Below are 19,897 nucleotides of genomic sequence, written 5' to 3'. Positions count from 1 at the left end.
CCTGTTTACGTACTCAGTAAGGTCTCAGTTGGCTAGTGTTTTATAAAATAAATAAAAGAGAATGGAGGGAGGATTTAGTTAGATTCAAGATTAGTTAATTATTTGGAATAACGACAGATGTTGTGTCCACTTAATAATTAATTTCAGGATAGACGTAGTACGTGGACGAGTCATGAGTAGACAACACTGACGAGCTCAGAAAACAAACACGCGTCGCGCGCTGTCAGATCGAGCAGCAGAGGCAGAGCGATGGATGATGGGCCTTTGGCGGCGACGCAGCAGCGAGCTCTGCCTCTGAGCCGCCTCCACGTATGTACGTGGGGTCGGGTGCGTACGTGGTGGCCTGGTGGGGGCGCCTCTGCTACCGCTACGGGTGGGGTATCGGTCTCCCATCCCCTTCCTCTCCAAAGGCGACGTGCATGGAAAGGGACGGACATGGCAGCATGGAGGCGCGGCTCCTACAGACCAGCAGGCAGCAGCAGCTAGCGGCAAGCACGTCGTCGATGGACGTCTGCCTGCTGAATCTCTTCTCGCGCAGCAAAGCATGCAAGCTGACAGCTGCAGATGCGGCATGCATATGCATGATGCACGCACGTCGATCGGAATCGGCGTCACCGGTCCGGTGGATCGATCGGACGGACGTCTCGACGGCGGTGCGGTCACAGCGCAGCAACTGCCGGCCGCGAGTGCCGTTTCGGCAAAAGCGGCGGCAGCGGCGCATGGGCGCGGGCGAGAGCTACTCCTACGTAGCTAGCAACCTCCAGCTTCCTTCCGCGCGTCGTCCAACTCCACACACGAAAGGCTCTCGCTCGCCTCGTCTCGTCTCGTCACTCGTCACTCGTCACCATCAAAGAAGAGTGATAGCGGACCGGATGAGAAAACAGACAGAATATATGCATGACTGACCAGCGGCGGCGTACGTGCCTGTAAATTTGGGGATGCTGCATACAGTGGTGCATAATACTCCTACGAGGCAAGCACTGGTTGCTTTCGTCAATCGATCGCCGCCTGTATATCATGCAAGCTCAACCGTTGGTGTACTCCCCTCTCCTTAAAAAATGTAAATTCATTCTAGGTTTAAGATAAGTCAAATCTTCTTAAGTTCGATTAAATTTATACAAATGATATTGATATTTGTATTTTCAAATAGGTTTACTATGCAAATATATTTCATAAAAATTGATTTCAAGATACTTATTTAGTATCACAAACATTAGTAACTTTTTCAAAGTTATGCCTTTTTTTCTTCAAACGAATCGAGTTTGTAGCATGCATGGATGCAACACAACATTCGGTCTGTTCGTTTGGTCGTAAACGATCGTGGATTATAAGTCAGAATGGTATTTTTCTCTCACACCAAACCAGTCAGCAGTAATAATCCACAATCATTTCAACTTAAATGAACAGGCTGCTTCTTCACCACCGGTCCACTTGCGACACAAGAATTTGCATGTATGGCTGCTGCCTTCTGGCTGGCCATTCTCCTACGGCTACGAGGCTACGACGAGCAGAGCATGCAGGAGATACAGAGAGGCTGATGAGCGAGTGATCGATGCCACACGACACGAGTGACATCGAGCCCTTCACTAGCGTCCTGCACGCCACAACAGAAGCTGAACTCGACTTTCAAGGAGGGAGAAACAAACAAACATACGACCTGAACTGTTGTACGCTGGCGATAGATAACGGTCACGTTCGGCTTACCCCATATCCAGTTTATTCGACTTTTTTTTTCAACAAGAATAGTGTTTTTCTCTCGTAACATTTCAGTCAGAACAGTATTTTTTAGCCAATTTCAGCCAAGATTCAGCAGGTCGAACGGAGCCAACGTACGGAAGCTCAACTTGTGAAAAAAAAAACTGCAGGGAACCAAAGAAAACAAGAGCGCGCGATACACACCGATCAGCCACCCCACCCACGAAGGATGGGAGGAGCTCGTCGTCAGCGCAATCATGGCAGCATGGCGGGGCGCCCGGATCGGTCTACTGTGGTTTTTTATTTTTAACACTTTTTTAAAACTATTTTTAAAACATAAGTTGTTTAATTTTTTTTCAAATCTAACACTTTTGGCCGTGTCTATTCGCATGGCGCGGCGAATTCAAGCTGTCGCGCCATGTATGGGACGCGATGAGGTGGCAACGTTGCAGCGACCACGGCCGCTGACCGGTGACGTGGCCCAGCTCCGCCGCGCCACATATCACCGTGTCGAGACTGTCGCGCCACGCATCATGGCGTGACAGCCCCTTGTATAAGCCTGCGGCCCGGCTTCGCTTCCCTTTCTCTCTCTCACGAGGCCCGTTTGAAGCAGAGCCGCCGCCGCGCCCGCCACCGCCCTGCCCGCTGGCCGCGCCCACCACCCACGTACGCCGCCCGCCCGCCATGCCCGCACGCCGGCCGCCTGCCGCCCACGCCCGCCGACACGCCACGCCCGCCGGCACGCCACGGCCGTTGGCTGCCCGCCGCGCCCGCACGCCGGCCACCCACCACCCACGCACGCCGCCGCGCCACCGCCCTCACTGCCGCGCCCGCCACTGGCGCAATCGCCCTCACTGTCACGCCGCCGCTGTACACCGCTCCCAACTGTCGCGCGCCCCTCCCTCTATCCCGCGTCCACCCGCCGCCGCCGCCGAGGCCAGCGCCCGCGCCTCCCCCCACGACCACCCGCGACCCGGCCCGGTCTAGCGCGCCGTGGCCACGAGGACAAGAGCACGCTGCTGTCGCGAGGTACTCTCCTTGTGTATTTGTTGATTGAATCGACATTGTTGTTACTTAGATTTAAGATGCAAAATTAGTTTGAATGATTAGTTAGTATAGTTAGTGTAGTAAGTTAGTACAATAAGTAAAGTTAGTATAGTTAGAAAAGTATAGTTAGTATAGTCAGTAAAGTTAGTTAGTATAGACAGTATAGTAAGTTAATATAGTTAGTAAAGTTAGTTAGTTTAGTTAGTACAGTTAGTGAGTCTAGTTAGTTATTGTATTTAGTATAATTAGTTGTTGTAGTTAGTCTTGTATATGTATTAATATTAGATTAGTTATTATAGTTATAGTTAGAATATGTATTAATATTACTATGGACAATACGTACGACGATTTCGACGACTCGATGAAGTTTCTTGAAATGCTTTCGTAGATGGATTGTTCTGTTAGAGTTTTTTTACGGAGGAAGTGTTAGGAGAGAAGATGGTATGTTTGAGGATATGGAAGAATAATTGGAATGGTTTGATGAATCTTCTAGTTTCAACGACCTTTGTGTCCGTTTGAATGCAAAGTTTGACGGTGATTTTACACTGAAGGGGAGGTTTGGTACTGGGAAACAGAGAGGGAGGAAAGGGACTGGACCGCGGGCCTCTATTTGGCTCTGCCGTGCCCTGACGGGTGGCGCGTCACAGCCGCGCCCTGATCTGTGACGTGGCAAGGCCTGCCATGTCAGCGACCAGCGGGGTAGGACGTTGTCATGTATGCACCCCTGTCACGCTGCCAAGCATGGCGCGGCGGAGTTGTTTCTCCGCGTCGTACAAACATGCGCGTTCAAAAGTGTTAGTTTTCGAAAAAAAAACAGTGTCGATTTTTAAAATAGTTTAAAAAATATGTTAAAAATAAAAAAGATTCCCTGCGGGCCGGGGCCGATCATGGAGAGGAAGCTTGCCGGACGGACGGCGGCGCGGTGAGCCACGTGGCGGTGGCAGAGCCAGAGCACGGGGGGCTAGCTGTCGACCGATGCCGTCAGCGATCACGGTGGTCGGCCGCATCCGCACGGACGCTTGCTTTGCTCGCGGCAACGGCATGCATATGCATGGATCGGGGGCGCACGTGCGCGCACGCACGGCCTGCTGCCCTGCGCTGCACTGCTGCGCCCTCCGATCTATAGGGGTGTAGTAGTACTATAATAAAATTTGTAATTTGTGTTAAAAGCAATGAGCCAGCCTCTGACGATCGGCGTATCTCGGTTCGACTGATATTAAAGTCGACTGATAAATTAGTTGAAGCTATTTTATTATAAAAAAATATTGTAAATTTTAGTTGATAAGTCGACTGATAAAGCAAACACGCCATCTGCTTCTTGCTACTACTAGCTCTAGCTGCTTCAATTCGCAGGGTCGATGCAGATTCGAATCGCTCAAAGATTCACCGCGGCCACTGGTTTTATTTGGTCTCTGCGCCAAGGTAAGTATATGTACTATAGCGGTAAGTATGAGATGCTATTTCTGATACACCTTGTAAAAAAATATTTTTTGAGGCGCGACGATAGCATTCGTTGGGTTCTGCAACTTTAGGCTCTTTTTGGCAGGGCTCCAGTGGCTCTGGCTCCCGTCCATATTCACCTGTCGGCCGCCTATGGACCGACAGGGGGCTATTGTTCATTAAAGTTGTTTTTCTTTTTCCTCATTTCCTCTCTCACAGACACCGTCGAAGCCGGAGAAACTCGTTTTTTGGGCTCCGCGGCTCTGGCTCCCCCTGGCACCTATCGGCCCATGGGCAGCCGACAGGTGCGGGAGCCGGAGCCACGAGAGCCCTGTCAAAGAGGCCCTTAGTCCTTCATCAGTGCTAGTTGCTGTTTTTCTCCTTCCTCTTTGCATGATATCAGTACAACGGACACTCAATCCAACCGCTGATTACTCGGGGTTTCGCCGCACGAAGCCTAACCAGCTCAACTACGTTCTATATATTCACATACATCACTAGTTTTGAAAAGAAATTTTATTATATTTTCAAAGTGTATATATTTAGTGTGAAAAATGTCGAAATATATATTTTGAATTCTGACTCATAAAATTGTAACGACATTTTTTTTCTGATAGAGGAAGTGTACTGCCACCTTGACTCTTTCGGCTATGCTAGCGTCCGGATGTTCGGACAGATGCCCACAGTGGCAGTCTGTTTCGTGCGTCCACGCGTGGGCCCACGCCGTCCGGACGTCGCTCGGCCGCGCCTACGTCTCGCGCACCCATGGGGGGGCCATGCCCCCTGAACGTCACCCGCGCCGCACGTCCGTGGGGATCACTCGCACCCCGTCCCGCTTCATCCCATATGAAACACCCGATCTACTTTTAAAATATCCAGATACAACACTTAAAACATGCGTATGACACACTTACAAAAACACTTACGCAACATCCAGATAAAACACTTGCAACACATGTGTAAAACATATGCAACATCCAAATAAACACACTTGCAACATACGTTCGAAAATAGATAAAACATTGGGGATAGACGCTTACAACATATGCAACATGCCAATCTAGTTTTGCAACATCCGTATGAAACACTTGCAACATACGTCCAAAAATAGATAAAACATTGGGGACAGACGCGTGTAACATATGCAACATGCCAATTGCAACATACCTCTAAAACATATGAAACATTTGAAATGAGCGCCTTGCAATATGCATCGTATCCTAGTGCGGCATCCTCCACCGTCTGCATTTTGGCGCTGCAGAAGTAGCAGGAAGCGAGACCGATGGGTTTCCACCCTAGGGCATTCTTCTTGCGCTAGCAACGGCTGTCGACGTCGTCGGGCGGGGTGGGGCTAGCAAAGGAGCAGTGGGACGGGTGGCAGAGCAGTGGCAGGTGTAGCGAGACGGGCGCGCGGAGCAGCGACAGGAGAAGGCGGGGCGGACGGCAGGAGCAACGGAAGGGACGCGGGGCGCGAAGCAGAGTGGGATATGGCCAAGTGCGGCACCGCCACGCTGGAGAAGGCCACGGCGAGAGGACCCCGCGATGGAGGCTCCCGCGGTGGTCGCTTGCGTGCGGCACGATGGAGGAGCTCGTGGTGCTCGCATGCGTGCGGCGACAGGGAAGGATCGCATGCGCGCGCCGATGTTAAAAGAAAATGTTGCTAACCTTTTTTTTTTCTTTTTTAGAGAAACCGTGTTGATGGTGTGGCGGAGTAGACCTATTAGACACGATCGTTGCACAGGCCTAGGAGCTGGGCGTCCGGAGCTTGGACGAACGTGCTCGCCACATCGTTACAGTAACTCACCACAGCATTACAGTAACTCTTCCTATCTAGGCCATGTTTAGATTGCAAAAAATATTAACCTGATGAATAGTAGCACTTTCGTCTTATTTGGTAAATATTGTCCAATCGTAGACCAACTAAGCTCAAAAGATTCATCTCGTGATTTCCAACTAAACTGTGCAATTAGTTATTTTTTTTACCTACATTTAATACTCCATGTAAGCGGCTAAAAATTGATGTGATGAGAGAGAGTGAAAAAACTTGGAATTTGGAGGTGATGTAAACAAGGCCCTACTTTATTTCTTTACGCGGCGACAGCATGTCGACATCCGCTGGATTTCTAATAATAATTCAATTCAATCGTCCATACCTACTACTATCGCCGGTAGCTGTTCTTCCCCTTTCCTTGCGCCCTCACTCTCTCACGTGCGCACACACCGACCTCCGATGCTGATTCGGATCGTTCGAGGTGAATTATACTATCCAAGCAAGGCTCGCTTCTAGGCAAATTGTGGCAGATGCGCAGGGTTATTACCAATGCAAGGTGTGACATTTTCCATAGAAATGAAATAAGAGGGTGTTTAGTTAGGCGAATTTTGGATTTTAGGGTACGGTAGCACTTTCGTTTTTATTTGGCAATTAATGTTCAATCATGGTCTAATTAGGCCCAAAATGTTCGTCTCACTATTTCCAACCAAACTGTGCAATTGGTTTTTTTTCGCCTACATTTAATGCTCCATGCACGTATCGTAAGATTCGATGTGATGGGTACTGTAGCACTTTTTTGAAATTTGGCCTGGCAACTAAACACGTGCTAACCAAATGTCCTCATGAAGTATTATCTAAGTGTTTTTTGACTTTTCTTTCCGGACGGCGACATCAAGCGGAGATAATGTTGTTACCGTAGAATAATTTTTTCCGGTCTCTTCTCCATTTTGTTGTGGCTAGATCTGACCACGATGAAAGACTAGGGAGAATAAATTTCAAATCAGGCTTCCTCAATCTTCGGTGGCAGAAAGAAGAAGAAAGATACAAAAAAAAAGAAAAAGTTTCTCAACTTTGCTTGCAGGAATGTTAGCCGTCGTTCGTTGGGCATTTGTTCTCAGGCCATTTACCGAGTGTTTGCCTGTACGGTCATCTATACAAAGCGTCATATAGGTTTGGGTTTGAAATCTAGAGCTATTCACAACGTGGGTACATTTTAGATGAAAATCAGTTTCTGAGTGCTTGTAATGTGTTGATATACCCAGCTTTTATCTAATACAATTCTTCTTTCGTCTAAAAAAAAGGTTCGTCTACCATTTTTACAGGCCAAAATGGGAATAAGTGTTCTTAAGAAAACATAATAAAAACATATCAGTATTCTCAAAGAAATGAAACGTTAACCAAAATGCAAGGCACGGCATTTCCCATAGAATGAAATGACCAAAATGCTCTCGTATGTTTCTACAACACTCATATACCATTTTCATACATGAAAAAAAATGAGAAAATGTTTTCTATTTTCTTAGAAAAATATGAAATTACAAAGTATTTTTAATTAAACAAGTAAAACGCTAAAAGTGCACGTATGAGTGTGATTTAGTATAAAAAGATTAAAGTGATATTTTTTTATTTAGTTCAGTAATAATAAACCCAGCGGAGGAGTAGGACGTTTTGCTGCCGTTGATCTCACCATCATCACCAACTGCCAACCGGGGGCTGCCTTTCCCGCCGCTCACCACGATCATCGTCCTGGAATCTTCTTAGAGGAATCCTACACTCAAACCGTGGGTACCCGCTAGGGCCACGTCACCCGCTAACCCGCTACCCATTGGATCGAGCGTTCATGCGATATCCACCGTCCGATCAGAGTCATCACGGGTCTGTCGCCTGGTAAGCTGGAAACCCGAACTTTCGCAAATTGTCGCCACCCGCTCGGCTTGCGAATTGTTCTGCCTCGCCCTCGCGGGGCCGGGACCGTGCGAGGCCACCTGGATGTGCGGCGGGCCGGCGGCGCGGGGTCGGCCCCTCCCGCCGTCGCGCTCGGCGCGGCGCGGGCCACCAGCGAGGCGGTGAGGGCGAGTCAAGCGCCGCGCGGCACGGGCACGTGCCCTAGGGCCTAGGCCAGCCGTACATGACCGCCACCACGGACTGCAAGTGCTGGCGCGGCGCAGCGAGCCGAGCACGCCGCCACACGGATGTAGCTCCCAGCGAACGCCGCCACGAGTGCGTGCCACCGGCACAGGCGCAGTCCGCCGGCGAGCCCAGCGCGACGCGGCACGGGTGTGTAGCAACGAGGCGAGCGTGGCCAATGCCTCACTGGACCACTGGCGTTGGCACAGGGCCCACCTGCAACAATACCAGGCGACGCCGCCAGAGACGAGGCGCTATGCGCGTCAGCTTTCTCTAGCCCCATCTCCATTACGGCATTGCCTCCACCTCCCTTCCCTACATGCTCAGTACGCCCGTACAATACATTTGAGAAGATGGCACATCTCGGTGCTTGTGCTGTGGTGGCTGTTGGCTGGGATGAAGAGCAGATTGGCGTCGATCTCCTCCCACTCGAACAGGTGAAGCAATCATCATAGAAAGTGATTCCATATTGGCTTTTGTTCTCCGGTGCTTGCCCTGATGGCCTCCCTATGAATTTGCATGTCATGTGTTTGACGAAATGGCCATATCATCACCCTGTTATATGAGTATTCATTTTTCTTTTTATTTCATATACAACTTTAGAGTTCCCTCAGCAGATCATCCTGTTTCACAATTTTGCTCTGTCCTCGGGATAGGAGGCACAAGCTTTGATAGCCTCTTGCTTAATTTGATCAGCTGCTATGCTATCGGTTCATTCCAACGAGTACACACTTCTGTCTTTTATGCTTTGAGCCAAATCATATTCTTACATGAATCTGACACTTCTTATTCTCCTTGGTTATTACCTGAATATATTATCATAATCAACTCCCTTAATTCTTAGTACTAATTAAGCTGCAAAACCTGACATATTTAGATATGGTGTCATTTATTCACTAGAGCTGAGAAGAAATTGCTTATATGCAAAGGTATCCTTATTGCAATCTGAATTAGATCAACTTATAACTTGCCCTTGTATTGTCATTGTAAAATAAGCAACAATGCTAATTATTTTTAGAGCCCTAAATTTACCTAGGTGTTGTGAATATTACGTGTACAAGGCGCACCATATCTTCACTTCAGATGAAGGCTAAGTGACAGGTTTCGGATAATTAAAGAAAAGACACAATAACATAACTACCCTAACTTGAAATGAATATGATTTTGTATCATGTCTTGTTGGTCCTCTTCTACCATTGTTTAATCCATTTCTTCCAAGTTATGAACAAAAGTGTTTGATGGATATTTCTTCCAGGTTATAAGCGTGTCGTGGCGTGGTTGAGCCACCTCTGCTCTCCCCATAGAAAAATATAAGAGTATCTGACGGTTCTCACTGGGTACTAATGAGAAACTTAGAGAGTGTACGAAAATCAATATTGACTGAAACTCCTTTACACTTCTGGCCTCCTCTGACTTTAAAATCACTCAAGTTACATACTTTGATACTTATTATTTTCTACAAATGCTTCACTTCCCATTACTTAATTGCATTATTTTGCTACGAACAATTAATTTGCTATGGGGTCTAGAAAAGTTTCAGCCGCTCCATACCTATTACTACACCAACCAACCATAAGTTGGTCTGACCTATCAGTGAGATCGCACAGTCCACATGATAAACTCTATTTATATGTCTACTTCCTTTGCTCATAATTTTAGTTGAAAGGCTATATTTTTATGTGTTTGTAGCATTACTTCTACATATTTGAGTTTAGTTCGATGGGTTGAGCGCATCCCCCATGGGCAGCTTGATGTCGATGGCTCACATGAGGGAAACAAGGCTCTCAAATCATTACGAGTTGCACTGCTACCGTTTCTGCCACCACCATTTGATAGTAATTGAAACTCTAGATTCTCTCCGATAAAGACAACATTTCTCCTTACTACAGTGTTCATGTTAAAATAAATTCACGCGCTCTAAAAACCCTGCTTAGTTTTACATCACTTCTATTGTACGGAAATCACTCATGTGACAAACAAATATTATACAAACAAAAGAAACTTACCTAAACACCACGGATCTTAACATGGCCTAAAGCCCTAAACTATCACCAGGTGTTATAAGATGAGGCGTTCATTGTCCATATTTAACAATGTATTAACAATCGTGACAAACCGGCTGGGGTCTATTACTCACGCATCACGGTCTAGCCGAAACAGGCTGTCGCGCGGTAAGGCCGCGTGTAGTTTCTAGTAGGAATCAGAATCTCGCTGCTGTGCTGTGCTGTGAACTTGTGGTGCTACAGTAGTACAGTACAGGCCTCATTCCCGTTCCAATTCCCATTCACCTCCCTTCTGCCCTGTCCCGGAAACGGATTCCGCCGTCCGTCGTCTAGCAACCTACCTCTCCCCTGTCCTCACCCACTTTTGATTCCCACCTCTCCATTCCGAGCGGCTATAAATCCCCGCGTCGCCGCTGCGCCAACCCCCCTCCTCTCCTCTTCCTCGGCCGCAGATGCGCCAGCATCTCTCCCACCGGCAGCAGGAGGAGCGAGAAGCACAGTGACACAGACAGAGAGGGACCCCCGCACCTACACTAGCTAGCCAGCCACCGCCACCGGCCACTACCACCACCACCGATCGATCGAATCGGGTGCGTGCTGCTCCGGCCGGCCGCTCGCTTTATAAGACAGCCACCCAGCCCCGCCCGATCGCCATCGCCATTGCCTCGCCTCCGTCCACGCACACTCGCCTTGCCAGTAGGCACCCCCTTCTCCTCCGGCCTCGCCGCCACCGCAAAACCACCGCCCGCCGCCGCGCAGGCCGGTTGCTCCGATTGGGAATGCCAATCGGAGCCAAAAGCAGGGGAAGCACATGCTGCCGTTCGTCCTAGAGTTCCTCATTGATGTCGCCTGTGATCAGTGAGATCCTCCTCTCGGGGTTTATGATCAACTCCACACTCCGGCGCCGCACCCATCTCGTCCAGTCCTTCTCCGTCGTCTTCCTCTACTGGTTCTATGTCTTCTCATAAACTACTCGCCCCCATCATCGCCACGCCTCTCTCCCACTCTCTGCCTTCTTCTTCCTCTTCCCCTTCCATCTAGTAGCATCGATCGTCCTTCTCTTCTCTTCTCTCCTTGTCAATCTCTGCCTTCGTCGTCGTCGTCGTCTCTGTTTCAGTCGTTTCCTAAAGCTTTAGCTTTTGCATGCACTTCCCTACTGCTGCTGCTACTAGCAAAGACCTTTATTAGTAGTGTTATAAGTTGTTAGGAACAAGAAGGAGAAGAAAGAAAGAAATCGAGGCCAAGAAAAAAGAGACCTTTGATTTCTCTGCTAGTGTGGTGTGGTGTGATCTTGTGTAGTAAGGAAAGAAGGGATCAAGAAGCAGAGAGCTGCTCTGTTTTTTTCTTGAAAGAAAGGGCGGTTCTTGTCGGACGGAACACAGGAAGAAGAGAATGGCTTCCTCCAGCGGGAGCGGGAGCGGGTGCTCGGGCTCTCTCTCGGCGGCGACGGCGGCCCTGGCCGCGGCAGCGGGCACAGAGGAGGAGCTGCGCGCGCTCATGGAGCAGCGCCGCGCCAAGCGGATGCTGTCCAACCGCGAGTCCGCGCGCCGGTCGCGGATGCGGAAGCAGCGCCACCTCGACGAGCTCACCGCGCAGGCCGCGCACCTGCGCCGCGAGAACGCGCACGTCGCCACCGCGCTCGGCCTCACCACGCAGGGCCTCCTCGCCGTCGACGCCGAGAACGCCGTCCTCCGCACCCAGGTCGCCGAGCTCGCCGCGCGCCTCGGCTCCCTCAACGACATCCTCGCCTGCATGAACACCAACGCCGCCGCGGCCGTCGGCGCCGTCGCCGTCTCCGTCTCCCTCACAGCCGCCGCCGCTTCTTCCTCCGACCCCTACCTCGCCTTCGACGGCACCACCGCCTTGGACGACCTCCTCAGATCCTGCCCCGAGAATATGTACCAGCTCTGCTAGCTCCACACTGAAGTCACCATGGCAGCACGAAGCATCGAGAGGAGGGGGAAAAACATCTTTTTCTTGTTCTTTGCTTCTGGTGTTTCAGGTTAGTAATCTGCTAGTGAGATGGAACGTAATGTCAGATCAGACGTGGTGGTGAGCCATGAAACTTACTGTTACTGTAGTGTGCTATCATCAACTGGTGGGGGTAAGCAACTGGGGCACTGCACCTAATTAGCTAAGCTAGCTGCTGGGGTTATGGTTAATGAACTACTACTAATTACCTGGTGTAAGTGTAACTCAAGGTCTGCTCTTGTTACTGCTTTCATGTACTGTGTCACTCCACTACTATGTAAGAATCAGAGTAGTAACCTTACTAGTATCTCTGTCAAACAAAGGAAGTGCACCATATCTACAGTTAATTACTCTACCTGTGTGCCTTGCATTAATCATAATGTTCAGTTCATGCCTGTCAGTTTTTCTCTTTATTTTTGATGAGCAAGATTTATCTTTTCCTGTGCCTCTGAATTATGCTGTGCTACTGTGCTATATATAAATTACTGTCAGGCTCCAGAGGTGGCTCTGTGTGCTGTCTGGCTGTGAGCTTCAGATTTTAACAGCTGCTAGTACATTTTTGTGATGCCCATGGGCAACTGGTGCACAAGTATATTCCGCGTGTTCGCTGGTTAGTTTCTGGACTGGTTTGGGCTGGCTGGTGCTGGTTTATTGCGAGAGGAAAACACTGTTGGCTGATTGAATAAGCCTAGCTGAAATCAACGAGCGAACATGGTGATTGTCTACTATTCACCGGCAGAAAGTTGCTCTTTTATATTCTTCAAGGTAGTGGGAATAATCGGAGTGACAACAGCCAGTCTTTTGTGGCGGGGAATAGAATGGAATAACTGGCCTCATTTTCTTGTTTCACTTTTATTTCTGTGGATTTGGTTGAGTACAGTATCGATGCCCATTGTGCTTGGAGAAAGAGATTCTCCAAATTACCCTCTTTGTTCTCTTCTCCCCCACTCTCAGCCAGCCAGCCACTGTGCCTTGTGTTCCCTTGTTTTTTTTCTTGAGAACTTGATTGTACCAGAAGACCACTTTCTGTCATGGTCTCATGGACCAGCACTGTTGTACATTGGTACTGCCAGTGCAATGATCCCTCCCTGCAAGCTAATGGCAGCAGCACTAGTGCGACCCTAGCCCTCAGTGCCATCTATGTAGCTCTGCTCGGCTTAGCAGCTCTCAGTCTCTCAGTCCCACGGCACACAGATATTTCAGTTCATTGCACTCCATTCCATCATCAGGACACGGCTCAATCTCTCTCTTGGTACCCACCAAGCCACATGCTACCCTCCGATGATTCTGCTGTTGCAGCTGCCACACACACACAAATCTGATTTTCCAGTGGCTATAACTGGAGCTGCAGATCACCAACTACTCCAAATCCCCAAATGGCCACTGGCAAGTATGAAGCATGGTGCTCTTGTATGGTCACTATGGCATTGGCATGCAATGGAGTGGACCACTGGCACTGCCTCTGCAAACCCAATTGGTGCAATGGACCTGAAATACCTGGGGCTGGGAGGTAGCAGCTACACATTGATGGAATAGAGTAGAGCCAACCAGCTCTCTCTCTCACACACACAGGGGAACAGGGGAGGGGATTGCTGCACAAGCCATTCTGCAAAGGGGAGGGAATCAAGGCCAAGGATGTGGTCACCTCCTTGCAGCCCAAGCCTCCACCTTTCTTCCTCTCCATCCATCCATCCACACAGAGGGGGATATGTCAAGAGCCGCCCGGAATATTCTCCATCCCCGGAGTGGCCATTGTTGCCGTCGAGGTGGTCGCCGGTCGGCGGCAGATGCGCCGACGATCATCTGAAAGCCGGTGGATAAGAAAAGGACCTCACTGCCGGTTCAAGGGTTTCAGACTCAGCATCAGAAATGGTGCTAGCTAAATGATCTACGTATATGCAATGTTATCCTAAATGTTAAACGGTAAACAGTCAATCACTCCCATTTAACTATTATTCGGGTAAAACGGCCACTTAAGTAAAGCAGCCAACATTTAGTAGTGTGTAAACGGGCTAAATGATCTCCTGATATGGTGGATGATAAATAAATGGGTCCATTTCTCAAGTTTTCTTCTGCTTAGTAAAGCAAATCACTCACCCATCTTTCTGCTTGATCTGGCTACCTGATGTGCATATGTTTCTGCACTTCGTTTCTCTATAAACAAAGTGCAAGTTGCTTGCTGGAGGAAAACTGGGATGCCTGCAGAAGTAGAACAAGAACAGTGGAATTTTGGTTCTCTTGGTGGTGGTAGTATCTCTCTAGATTCTTCAGGTACTCGATGGCATGGCACCAGAGTCACTGCATTACTTAATGATATTTTGCCATCACTTGGTGTGCCAAAGTTCTGCTTGTTTGTTATAATAAAGATGTGTGGAGGGTTGGAGAAGCCAGAGAAGATATTTTCTCCATGTTGTACTATGTACCTTAACATGAGTTACCTCTGTCCTTACACATCTGGCACTAGTAATTTACACAAAGAGTAAAGCAAAGAGGAAATTAACCATTTTTGTAACTAACACGCAGGAGAACCGTGTGTCATTGCAAAGAGGAAAAGAATCCCAAAGCCGGTGATTGTTGCTTTTGGATCATAGTTTCTCGAGTCCAAAGGCAGGTCCATGCAGTACACACTACACACATGAGATGAGACTAGGGAACCTGACAAGACATAGCTCCAAAAGCTACAATCAGTGGCCAGGAGACTAGGGAATTTCATTTGCTTGTGGGGTTGTCAGGTTTTTCTCTTATATATTTGCAGAGAAATAATGTGGAAAAGAATATGAGTAAAGAATATAATCTTTTTTTTCTTCTGTAAAATGGGTCTGCACCACAAATATGACTAACAAGCCCAGAAATATCTTATCGATCTGGAGATGCAAAGTTCATGCAGAATAAAAACTTTTGAAAAATGATAAAATTAAGTAACCGAATAAGACTTGGAATAAAGGCCCATAGAATGAAGAGCAAAATTTATATAGCACAAAGCGCGCTAAATGCGGTATAAGACTGTTTCTTGTCAAGGCCCTGTTCGGCTTACCACATATTCGGCTTGTTTTTTCAGCCGGAACAGTGTTTTTCTCTCACAACAATTCAGCCAGAACAGTGTTTTTCAGCCAGTTTCAGCCAAGTTTCAGACCAGCGAACGGGGCCAGAATTTCTTAACAGTGTATTAGTAGCTCAGATCCTATCAAAGCATGGTGGCATGGTGATTCGTGTACACACGATCTATCACGCGTAAATATGGCCTGAAAAGAGTTAAATATGGTCTCTTGATTCCTTATTGCGGAAACCAAGGCAGAACTGTACTTGTGCCCGTTTGAATACTGCTTAGGACATGGGTTATGCATGCACCAATCTGTCTGTGTGTCGCCTATGCCCATGTGGCCGGTGATGCCTGATGCTTAGCACTCATACATATGGGGGAAGCTTGGAGACAAAGGCTGCTGTGTTCATGTTCAATCACATTGCTCCGTCAGTAGTTTGTACAGGTCCCCACATCAGATTCAGTCATTGTTAACTGAATCCTTTGAAGGACTAGAAGTTCAATTTACAAGTTGTGGAAGTGTGTAATATGAAATGTGCATGTAAAAGGATTTTCTGCATGAAATTGCACTCCAATCTTCCCTTTCACAGGGAAAAGAGTTTAAAAAAACATATCATGAAAGGTCCTTGGTAGATTTCTAATTGATTGAAAGATGCATTTTGTTAGGTTTTTAAACCGAAACAAGCAAGGAATAAGTTGATTGAAAGATGAACCGTGCTTTATAAAGATGATCCCCAATTAATCCCCACATAGAACTGCACCAGATACTGAACTGAACTCCGACGAATTTCAGACTTTTTCCCACAAAAGCATAAAGCACGAAGATTAAAAATTCGCAAGACCCGGACCATTTGATTCTACCTAAGAATTGTATAGACAATTGGCAGAATCCGATTACATTTGTCTGCTTCCTTTGCATTCCATGTTGCAGGTAGCCATCAGCAACAGAGAAATATGCGAGGTCGGCCGGCTTTATCCTTGTCTTTGGCTCCACCTTTTCCGTAAACGGAAAAGATAAAACCAAATAATGTGCACACTCACATGCACATTGCATCTTGCCTTTGAACTAGACGTAGCTGATCCTGCATACATACTGCTCTGTAAAGCACCTATGCTCCTCTCCCCACATATAAACTTACATTGGTTGGTCTGTTACCCTTCCGTTTTTTTCGCCCTTTTGTATAGTTTTTACGACGCGCTATGTGCACAAATGGAAGGTGGAAATGCGGCATTATTGCGCCGTTCCGTGGTGAAAGAGGCTTGCCATGGTCAGTGTGTGAAGCGCTAGGGTTTTGTTTCTAGTGTTCAAGGGAAAGCAACGGAGTGTGTAAAAGCAGGCAGTTGCAATGCCCTAAGAGAGGGGGGGGGGGGGGGGGGGGGGGGGGGGGGGGGGGGGGGGGGCAATGTGAATTCATGGGGGCTGAAGGATGGGGAAAGAATTTACCTGGAAGAGCAAGCAGAAGCGACCCTCAGTGCTCTATTGCACTTTGCAGACATCTGGAGACCAGCCAATGAAGATCATGGCCTGTGACTGGGTGCACAAACTCAAAGACAAAAGTTACACAAACCAAGTCCTGGTTACGAGAATGTTTTTACCTTCTTGAAAGGCTGTTCATGGTATTTTCAGTAATAAAGCTAGTGCATTCAGACAACGGTCGCTCTTCACATTCTAGAAATGGAGGGATTTAGTCACCCTGTTCGCTTGAACTACTTTTCAGCCAACTAACAGTGTTTTTCTCTCACAACAAATCAGCATAAGCCAAATTTCAGCATAAGCATCAGTAACCTTACTAGTATTTCTGGGTTGGTTGGTATATGTTTGCGTATAACTTTAGCTAATTTTTGGAATGTTTCAAGCTTCTGGGTATCCATTGGATGTGACTACCATTGCCTGATTCATATACAACAACTGGCTCGAGGCATCGGTATCAATTCACCAATTTGACTCTATTATGGCAGTGTAGTGCTATGCCGTGTGGTGAGGCAGCTGTTACCTTACCCTGAAAGGATTAAAGCAACACTATCAGATTGTAAATGCGTTGTTCCAATCATCGATCTCCATTCTGTTTCAGACCCTTTTTTTTAACGCACTGTTTCAGACTTTTTGCAATCCCTTTTTCAAAGCATTTTCAATCTCTTACAAGGAAAAACCAAAGGAACTCCTTGTCTGGCTTACTTGGTTAAGATTCCTTAATTTTTCGATAGTTCTTACCATGACACTAGTGAAACAAAAACTAACACTTTCCCCATCAATTAATTCTTTCTGATGAATATAGTTTAACTGATTAACTGCTTGCAAATAGTAATTCTTATGGAGTATGGACACTACCTCTCTAGATGGTTAATTTGATTATATGTTCCATCTCTGTCTCTCTTCACATCAATATGCAATACAAATAAGGCCCAGGGATTGTAAAACCTAGAAAACCAAACCTACTGTTGAACTACAGTGCTTGAAAGCCACATATTATCCCTCATTGAGATAAGCCTTCAACAACTCAATTGGGTGATTGAAGAGATGTACAGGTCAAAAGGAGTAACAGATTGTGATATGACATATGTCATGGCTGGCTCTCGAAAATATCAGTATTCACTGAATGAAATTTGTTTTTTTAGGGAACAGGAGGGGCTTATGCCCCTACTGGACTGAATGAAATTTGTCGTTTCATATCACAATCATGCCTCTAGCAACGTACTTCTTGACTTTGCTGCAACCTTTTCACTCCCAGCTATAAACCAATCAGGTTTTTGGCTTTTTGTCAACCAAAGTAGTACGCGTATATCAATATGTTTATGGAAGAAAACTGAAGGCACATATATATGCATCTTAAATTTGCTTGTAAATTCATTTAGTATTGTGATATATGGCATTGTAGCAAAACAGTTTAAAGCAATGGGTCTTGGCCTTTGATTATGTGATAAGATGACCAGTGAAGAGGCAATGCTACAAAACTGTTCACCCAGAGGGTCCCATAATCAAATGAGGAAAGCATGGTCGCATGGACCTAACAAAAAGCTAACTTGTTCGGCATAAATTCAATTGGACAAGACAAGAGCTACTAAGCAGTAAGGGGGTGTTTGGTTCTTTAGTCGCTCCTAAAATTTATGTCATATCAAATGTTTAGATACTAATAAGGAGCATTAAATAAAGATTAATTATAAAATCAATTACATAGATGGAGGCTAATTTGCGAGACGATTTTTTAAGCCTAATTAATCCATCATTAGCACATGTTTACTGTAGCACCACGTTGTCAAATCATGGACTAATTAGGCTTAAAAGATTCGTCTCGCAAATTAGTCACAAGTTGTACAATTAGTTTCGTAATTAGTCTATATTTAATACTTCATGCATGTGTCCAAACATTTGATGTGACAGGAATTTTAGGAGGCACTGCAGGAACCAAACAGGCCCTAACTCTGCTTAGGTACCTTCTCATGGGCCATGGTTCTCTTTGTACTAGTCTGTAACTATTAGTTAATTGTGCATTTAATAACATAAATATGCAAATACTCCCATAGCTTCCAGGTCTTAATTATGGAACAAACTGACATTTGCATTCATGCATGAATTTATTAGTGAGCTAATCAATGCCCAAATCTAGTCATACTGTCTCCACCTAATCAAAGAGTTCGAGTCCAATACTCCAACTGGGTCTACTTTTGTCATAGGACTGGACATGTCACTGTCTGTACCCCACATCCATCACCAATCTCACGCTGTCATGCATCATCATCAGTGTCATTCAGTTACTACATGTTTGCATATCATGGAAAGTAATGGTAGAATCTCTTTTTTCTCTTGCCACATGGTTGCTAGCTTCCTGGCTCTTGCCAGTGTCAGCTTTAGGAACCCCATTAGTGGGTCTTCAACCCCCAGCACAGGCTTGAATCTTGTCTTAGCAAAGTTCAATTAACTTGGACTCGAAGTAATAAACTACCTTATTGATGTGAAAAACGAGAAAGTTTCCCTTTTTTAGTTGCGGTGCACGTGCTGATGCTAGAGCATGATAGTTTTGTCAAGAGCTAGGAAGTCAAGCAAGTCTTTGGCAAACTCAGTGCAGCTGACCCAAGAGACCTTACATAACCACAAGATTGGATCGGTGTTCATTTGTTTTGTTATAGGAAGCAAGAGTCAAACATAATGTTGCTTCTTCAGCAACCCAATCAAGCTTTCCGGAAGGAGTTTTAGTTCAAGGATTCATGGGTCATGGCTAATTGACAGCAATATAAATAAACTTAGAAGAACATAACTTACAGTTGTCGCGGTGACATCATGGCATTTTCTAGAGAAAGTTCATGCAGATCCATGATGGCTATTCACACGCTTGACAGGCACTGGAGGTAGCTCTGCCTGGAATATTCTTTTAACAAGTCACCAATAGTCAGTTTCACTTTCACCGTCATTTAACAACATATTAATTAAATCTTAAGGCAAAAAAGTATGATTACTAGTATTAATTCAAAACAGGCACCATACATATATTGGAAATTTAGGATCTAGATAGCTTTTGCAATGAGATGGTTCCACAGGATTGTTGATGATCACCACCTTCAGGTGCCTGCCGTGTTATTAATAATGCAAGCATCGAGGCAGGAGTACCCTCGTATGCTCCTGATTTCAGCAGCACATCCCAAGTCCCAAGGTACTAGCAACCATAGAAAATTTAGAAAATGAAACAAACAATTGAAAAAAGATGCACCCATGTGCAGACCAAATTATGATGGCAGCAAAGTCAAGCAATCCAGCACAAGCCCACATCAATTCCATTTTCTAAAGAGCGTTGCAACGCGCAGAGACTA

The 19,897-nt window shown here is 46.6% G+C and overlaps 2 protein-coding genes across 2 annotated transcripts; one reads left to right on the top strand and one right to left on the bottom strand.

Annotated features, from left to right (window-relative positions):
- Positions 1-2,286: 2,286 nt before the first annotated feature.
- On the bottom strand, positions 2,287-2,760 carry LOC136465134 (glycine-rich cell wall structural protein 1.0-like). The gene has a single exon (XM_066463994.1). It carries the CDS (start codon positions 2,758-2,760, stop codon positions 2,287-2,289), a length of 474 nt encoding a protein of 157 aa, XP_066320091.1.
- A 7,746-nt stretch (positions 2,761-10,506) lies between these two features.
- LOC136462675 (bZIP transcription factor 11-like) lies at positions 10,507-12,449 on the top strand. The gene has a single exon (XM_066461741.1). It carries the CDS (start codon positions 11,476-11,478, stop codon positions 11,995-11,997), a length of 522 nt encoding a protein of 173 aa, XP_066317838.1. The 5' UTR covers positions 10,507-11,475; the 3' UTR covers positions 11,998-12,449.
- Positions 12,450-19,897: the final 7,448 nt, after the last annotated feature.

Source organism: Miscanthus floridulus, chromosome 7, assembly GCF_019320115.1.
Source record: "Miscanthus floridulus cultivar M001 chromosome 7, ASM1932011v1, whole genome shotgun sequence".
Taxonomy (NCBI): domain Eukaryota; kingdom Viridiplantae; phylum Streptophyta; class Magnoliopsida; order Poales; family Poaceae; genus Miscanthus; species Miscanthus floridulus.
The sequence above is the reverse complement of the archived record's forward strand: the minus strand, read 5'-3'. Positions and strand labels throughout refer to the sequence as shown.

Coding starts and splice junctions, on each gene's coding strand:
- LOC136465134 (XM_066463994.1), bottom strand. CDS start 2,760: ATGTCGATTCAATCAACAAATACACAAGGAGAGTACCTCGCGACAGCA.
- LOC136462675 (XM_066461741.1), top strand. CDS start 11,476: ATGGCTTCCTCCAGCGGGAGCGGGAGCGGGTGCTCGGGCTCTCTCTCG.